The sequence below is a fragment of the Clupea harengus genome, chromosome 24 (genome assembly GCF_900700415.2).
Source record: "Clupea harengus chromosome 24, Ch_v2.0.2, whole genome shotgun sequence".
Taxonomy (NCBI): domain Eukaryota; kingdom Metazoa; phylum Chordata; class Actinopteri; order Clupeiformes; family Clupeidae; genus Clupea; species Clupea harengus.
Genome location: NC_045175.1, coordinates 1457707 through 1465206, shown reverse-complemented (window position 1 = coordinate 1465206; position 7500 = coordinate 1457707). Strand labels below are relative to the sequence as shown.

General features: G+C 42.9%; 1 protein-coding gene across 12 annotated transcripts in view; it reads left to right on the top strand.

Annotated features, from left to right (window-relative positions):
• Positions 1-7500, top strand: part of cacna1ab (calcium channel, voltage-dependent, P/Q type, alpha 1A subunit, b) — a 164989-nt gene that overhangs the window by 156805 nt on the left and 684 nt on the right. For all 12 annotated transcript variants that reach the window (XM_042703636.1, XM_042703632.1, XM_042703630.1 and 9 more), the window contains 2 exons: positions 5203-5453; positions 7020-7500. The exon at positions 7020-7500 is cut by the window's right edge and continues 684 nt beyond it. In XM_042703636.1, the coding sequence (XP_042559570.1) occupies positions 5203-5453; positions 7020-7500 (732 nt within the window). The remainder of the gene's footprint in view (positions 1-5202; positions 5454-7019) is intronic.

The following is a 7500-nucleotide window of genomic DNA, read 5'->3' as shown; positions in this document are numbered from 1 at the left end:
TAACAAAATCCTAAACTATAGTTAAGGGTTTCCATTCTTAACATGACTTTTCTTACTCATAGGGCCTGAAACAGAAACAAAATAACCTTGGAGCTGGTGGTCCAAATCTTTTAGTCATCAGCACATCAGTCCCCCACACGCTGTCATGCTTCTCAACAGCAAATCTCTTCTTACGAGATACTCTGCCTGCGAGATAGCACTAACAACACAAAAATGGTCCATGACCTGGGCGGGGGCGCTTACGCCACCCCAGTGTGGAAGAAGATGACTGTACCATATACTACCACACAACCACAATACCTCTCTCACCTTAGGGGTACCCTTGTCAGAGTGGCAATGCCCTGCATTCCAACCTCAACATAAGGACCTGTTCCTATGGACAGGGTACGACGTTGGCTGAGGAAGCAGTGTTTGATGACAGTATAGCAGTATCGATGACAATTTCATTACACTGTTTCCGTCTCAGAGAGCCTACTCTCGTTGTTCCTCTAATAGAAAAACACATTAGGAATATGGAATGGACTGCCACTTAAGGTGACAGCTAGGTTGTGGCATGTTTTTTAGTTCTGCTAGTGGGTGGGTATTGTTACACAGATCCTGCACCTGGGTATCGTCTGTATAAAAAATGGCTTACTGTAGCCCCAGTTGTCTGGGGCACACTTCTCTCCAACACAGATCATTGCTTGGAATGAGAGTAGCCTTGATTTAAGTCTAGGGTGAAAGTAGGATGTTGGCATTAAGGTACATACATAGCAATTGGTCCTATCAAGTCTGTTCGCTTGCAAAGATGCATATCTATACCATGAATTAGTAAAATACAGATGAGTAACGTTCCCCATAGTCTAATTTTCCCCATATGAAATCCACCTCTTATGGATTCTCTCAATTACACTTGTAGAGGACCATAGACCCAACATTACCCCTGAATTAATCATTAATAGTTACAGTTTAAACATTGTTTTACCCAAGTTATATAATGTATACAGAAAAACAATAAACACAAATAAACAAGAAAAACAATAAACACAGATACACCTCTACTATGTTGACCAGAATCTCTAACCCTCAGGGCGCTCCCTGGAGGTTAGGTGACGTTAAGACGGAAAAGAGCTATATTTCTCAACCCCCTCAAGTAGGCACGAAACCCTACTCAACGCTAGTGGTGCATCTTAAAAAAAATGAACGAAGTTTACAGTGTGACAGATGAATCCAGGTGGAGCGTTCTGCAATTTTAACGGCAGTGGGGGTAGACAGTAGCACTTGATATGTTTCCTCCCCCCTGTCGTCAGACCAGCTCTTTCATCTGATGATTTTGATGAACACCCAGTCACCTTCACCTTCACCTGGCCTTGTATCTGTGGAGACACAAAAAAAACTCGAACAGTATTTGGTTCTTTACATTTCCTAGTTTGTAGTATAATTTGTGACACACCAAAAGTTGGTCTTATTGTTTTGCACAGTGCTTTTGCTACTGTGAAATTTAATTGAGTTATGCCGAATACATATCTCACATTTCATACAAAAAAAAATTTTTTTAATAGGTTTTTAATCCATATGTTGTATAGTGCTCATGTACTATGCTAACCATTCCCCCAGTTGATACATAAGTATCACCATGACTCTTAATCGCTGCCCATTTATATAAAATCACACTAATATGTGTAAGTTGACAATTCTTCTCATCTCCTCTCCTTTTAAAATACAGCGTGTGTGTGTGTGAGAATGTGAGCCCTCTGTTCCCCCTGACAGCCCCCACCCGTGTGCTTCTCTGTCCGTCTGAACAGCCAACCACACAGGCTTGTTTAAAAAGTCGAAGTTGCCGTAAGCGATTTTACGTCTTAAAAAACAATCTACAATAATTCCGGGCTATCTTAGTCACTCAGTACTTTGGCACATACAATAGCTCACAACACATCACAATCTCGTATTTCCATTTTTCTCTTGTTATGCCCTCTGACGGCGCACTATCTGATCTAAGATAACGAGAGAAAGTTTAATATGATCTTTTTCGTTTTATGTGCGTCGCTCTCTCAGCAATTTTAAATGCTCTCTCTTCACAGATGTTACACAAAATACCTTCAAGTAAACTATGCCAACAACTGGTCACTTGCTTATTTTAGTTTTAAATATCAATTTAAAACGTTAGGTTCCGATCAATAATCTTGCTCCAATGACTGAATGCCCACATCAACGCAACTAAGTTCGTCATTTCATCTATCAGGTTCACACCCTGAATAAAAATACACGGACATTTGCGATTTACCCCACAGGACTTGACCTATCATCAAACCGTCAAATCTTCGTTTAGTCTCGCCTCGGAGCACCAAACAATCTCTTAATGAAACAAATGAACTCGTTTTTGCAAATACAATTCCTGCAACACTGGAATTATTTCCATTCATTACTATAATATCTATATATTTATAGCACTCTGAGATTCTTCTGAATCCCACTCCTTTATTCTTCATTATAGATGCTACACTGCATTTCGTTGTCTCAGTACTTGCACTCTGTGCAATGACTATACAGTTGAATCTAATCTAATCTTAACTCCGGGCCTCTACCCCTGCGGCTATTCATGCAATTCGATTATTTGGATAGAGATTTTTTAGTTGATCAGACCAAAATTCCTCATCCTCAAATCGATCTGCACTTGTATTATTTTATTTAAGCAGTATCGCCATCATTATCATATAATGATACAATGATAATTAGATGATACACAATGATGATCACAATTCCAATGTGTCCCTTCCCCACCTGTGCTGTTAAATCAGCCACAGTCACTGGTGGCTATTTCAATGAGACACATGGATTGCGCGCGTGCGCAGTGTCTGTCTATGCCAGTATCCCAATTTCTCATTCACAAATGCTCAACTCTATTTATGTCTTTACATAATTTCTAGTAACTCCCCCTTCACGCACTTAAGACTAAAAAGTGCGTGCAAATGAACAAAGCAGATAAAATGTATAGAGTTTTCACGTGGCCACAGTAAAATCTCTATAGTTTATCAAGCCTGCAGTTTTCCCCTCTTTCTCCACAAGAATAACACTTATCCTCACTTTCTTTTAATCTTCTTCTCAACTTTCCATTGACTTTCTTATCCTCTCTCTCTCTCTCTCTCTTTTAACCATCTTGCCTTCTTACTTTCCTCAAACCATCTCATATTCATTAATTATGGTGAGTTTTTTTTGAATTAAGCAAAATACTTCTCTTGAGTCTATGAAAAATATCCGGAGGCCGAGCTTCTAGATTGATAAATCAATCCGGACCTCCCCGGGAGTTTGTGCTCTCAGATAGTTTCCAAAGTTTTAATTTTGCTTAATTTCTTTCTCCAGCCACGCTCTCATTCACTCAGGTGTACACCTATTCACACTCCCCAATCCCAGATTAGGGTAGAAATATTTCTGTGAGGTCCCAGACCTCAAGAGATCCCAGATCTCTGTATAGCTATTTGTCTGAATATTAAGTAACCCCCGGCTACTCACTTATTATTCTTGTTGTGCGTCTCATCTGGATCTGGATCTCGAGAAGGCAGACTTTCCCGGGGGCAGAAGTCCTTCAGCCGGCCCAACGACGAATTCAACGCGAAGGGACTTTACCTATCCAACTATTGGGCAGGGCGATGCATCGACGTACGGCTTCCGTGTTTCTGCTCCCGGTCGATCTTGTCCTTTCTTGAGATTCCGATCGATGGACCAAACTGTCAGGGAATTATTTCACCCTTTGTATAAGGACTGTATTTAAACCTCAGTTATTAAGACACACACAACCAAGAATAAAATCAAGTAACAGACATTTACTCTGGCCCAGAGGAGAGTAGTGGTTTCAGAACGCTGTCCCCACATACACTGCCCCTTGAGTAACTTGCCTGACCATTTATTAAGAAAATCTCACAGAACAAAGACAATGACACACCCATGGCTCTGTCTTCCCATGCCTGGTTCCAAAACACAAGAATGTTTACCTAAGACCCCCAAAAACCCTGACTATGGGTCTTAGACCAATAAATCAGTCTTAACCTAAACATTTCATGACAGTCTGAATTCCAAGCTTCTCTTCCCACAGTTTCAAACTTCCTTTCACAGAACAATGGAAAGAGCTTAGTCCTCCATTTAACTAACTAACTAATCTCAAACTAAAACACATCATGATAATAATTAAAAAGAAACATTTCTTTCACAATACTATAATACTATACATATAGAGTGTATATACTATACTATTTACTATACATATAGAGTGTATATACTATACTATTTACTATACATATAGAGTGTATATACTATACTATTTACTATACATATAGAGTGTATATACGATACTATTTACTATACATATAGAGTGTATATACGATACTATATACTATACATATAGAGTGTATATACGATAATATATACTATACATATAGAGTGTATATACGATAATATATACTATACATATAGAGTGTATATACGATACTATTTACTATACATATAGAGTGTATATACTATACTATATACTATACATATAGAGTGTATATACGATACTATATACTATACATATAGAGTGTATATACTATACTATATACTATACATATAGAGTGTATATACGATACTATATACTATATACACTCCATAAGTGTTATGAAGTACAGTGTAATTGCCTACCAGTGCTTGGATCTCACGTCAGTGCTTTTGAAATACACCCATTAGGTTGTCTGTACGTCACTTTGGATAAAAGCTAAATGCCAGTCCTTTACCTTTACTTTATACAGTGATACAGCGCCTCTAACTGTGAGAGAATCATTTGAAATTATTGAATGTATCTACGTTTTGTTTTTGTTTTGTTTTTGTTTTTGTTTTTGTTTTCACCTTTTCTAAATATGGGTTGCTCTTTGTCAGACATATTTCACCACGGTGATTGTGTCTGTCCTATACTTCTCATAAGGAGCAGCACCACATACTGCCATGGCTTCCGTTGGGATAGCGTCTAATCAGCCGATTGATGTTAGCCATAGGTCTGAAGCTGCCTGACGTGGAAGAATATATGAGACAATTTCAGTGTTGTGTTGTGACGCTGAATGGTTCCCAATCATTTTTAGGACATTTTGTCAGTGGAACTTTTCTTAAAGGAACTTTTCTGCTGACAAAATGTTTATTTGTTAGTGTTACGTGACGTTAGTGATGTAAGTGGCGTTAGTGACGGCTTTTCCCCCCAAGGCCTGGGCACAGACCTGAGCACCACCACGCAGTCGGGCGACCTGCCGCCCAAGGAGCGTGAGCGCGAGCGAGGCCGTGCCAAGGACCGTCGGCACCACCATCACCACCACCACCACCACTCCTCCTCCATGGACAAGGAGCGATACGGCCCGGAGCGCGAGGACTACCCGCATCACCACGGCAACGACCGCCGCGAGCGCCACTGGTCCCGCTCGCCCAGCGAGGGCCGCGATGGCCGCACGCACCGACAGGTGGGGCCTACCTACACACACACACACACACATGCACAAACACACACACACACACACACACATGCACACACACACACACACACACACACATGCACACACACATACATACACATACACACAGGCATGTTGTGAGGGAATGTACATTGATAAGCAAATATACACATGCAATCACACACTTGCCTGTTCACACACTTACATGCACTTACACACACAGAATGTATGGGTCACACACACTATTTGGATGGCCCCCTGCATCTACAGATGCTCATATTATAAACAAACTACCGGTATATGATGAAACTCTGACAGTTAAGGTGATGTTCAGTGAACAATTAGAAAGGCTGAACTTGAATGACAACCAACCATCTGTAAAGTCTCTGTAGGCGGACTATCCAAATATATAGCTGGATAGATAGATGGATACTTTATTTAAGATGTGTGGCCAAGTTATGCATAGGTATAGATAGATAGATACTCACATATACTACATACACACCAGTCTTACACCCATGTATAAATCATGCACATTCTTCACTCTCATAATAATAATAATTAAGTTTATATATAATACCATCATATATGTCTATACATTTAATCGTTGATCGCTGATGTGCTCATACATCACATGTAAGAGATATGCAGTGTCGTGTGACACACACACACACACACACACACGCACACACACACACACATACACACACACACACACACACACACGCACACACACACACACACACACACACACACACACGCACACACACACACACACACACAAACACACACACACACACACACAATCATTAATCTTCTTGCAGTATGCTTCGTGGAGGTCAAGATGTGAAGGTGGGTGAACGAGTGAAGAGGTAGAAGAATGTAGAGCATCCATAATGTCGAATGACCTCCGCCTCTGAAACGACCTTTCCCCAGTTTCCCTGACCCCTTACTGAAATCCGTCTCTCTCTCTTGTGTTATTCTTTCATTTCCTTCTTTCTTTTTCACTGTGGTTTTCTGTCCATTTTTCACGATGTGACTTGTGGCTTCTCTGTGTCTGCTGGTTTGCCCCATTGTCTACTTCGACATGCTCTCTGCTCTTCTTCTCTTCTCCTCTTCTCTTCTTCGACATGCTCTCTGCTCTTCTCTCTTCTGCCCTCCCCTCTTCTTCTCCCCCTCTTCTTCCCCTCTTCTTCTCTTCTCCTCTTCTCTTCTCCTGTCATCTCCTCTCCCCCACCTCCTTGGTCTTTTGTTCTCATTTGGACCCATTTTTTTCTATTGAGTTTTCTTTCTCTCTCTTTCTCCCTCTCTCTCTCTCTCTCTGCCTCTTTTTAAATCTCATTCTCTCTTCTCTTCCCTTCCCTTTCACTCTTACTTTGAAATCCTGTCATACTCCTGCTGCTCTTGTTCTATCTCTCCCTCCCTTTCTCTGTCTGTCTCTCTCTCTCTCTCTCTCTCTCCCTCCCTCTCCGTCTCTCTTTCTCTTTGGCATTTGTTTTCTCTTGTTTGTTTGTTTGTTTGTTTGTTCGGTGGTGCTCCCGTTTTTTTATTTGCCTTGTTTCAATTTTCGTGTAGGGCAGTAGTTCGGTGAGCGGGAGCCCCGTCCCGTCGACGTCGGGGACCAGCACCCCTCGGCGCGGCCGCCGTCAGCTGCCCCAGACCCCGGCCACGCCGCGGCCGCACGTGGCCTTCTCGCCGGTGGTGCGCAAGCCAGGGTACGGCTCGCCCAGCCACCAGCACCCACCGGGGCCGCGGCTACGCTCCCCGTCCCCGCGCCACTACTCGCCCCCGCCGGGGCACCCCGACGCCCCCTACAACCATCCCGGGTCGCGCCACGGCTCCCCACAACACCACCACCACGGTTCGCCACGCTCGCCGCGGCACCACCACCACCACCAGGGCGGGCGCTGGACCGGGCCGCCCCCAGAGGACAGCCTGGAGGGGGACGGGCCCTTCTATGAGCCCGACTACGAGTACGAGCGCCACAACGAGCCGCCGGCCTACGAGCAGAGCCTGCAGCAGGGGGGCAACCCGCACCATCACCACCACCCCCCAC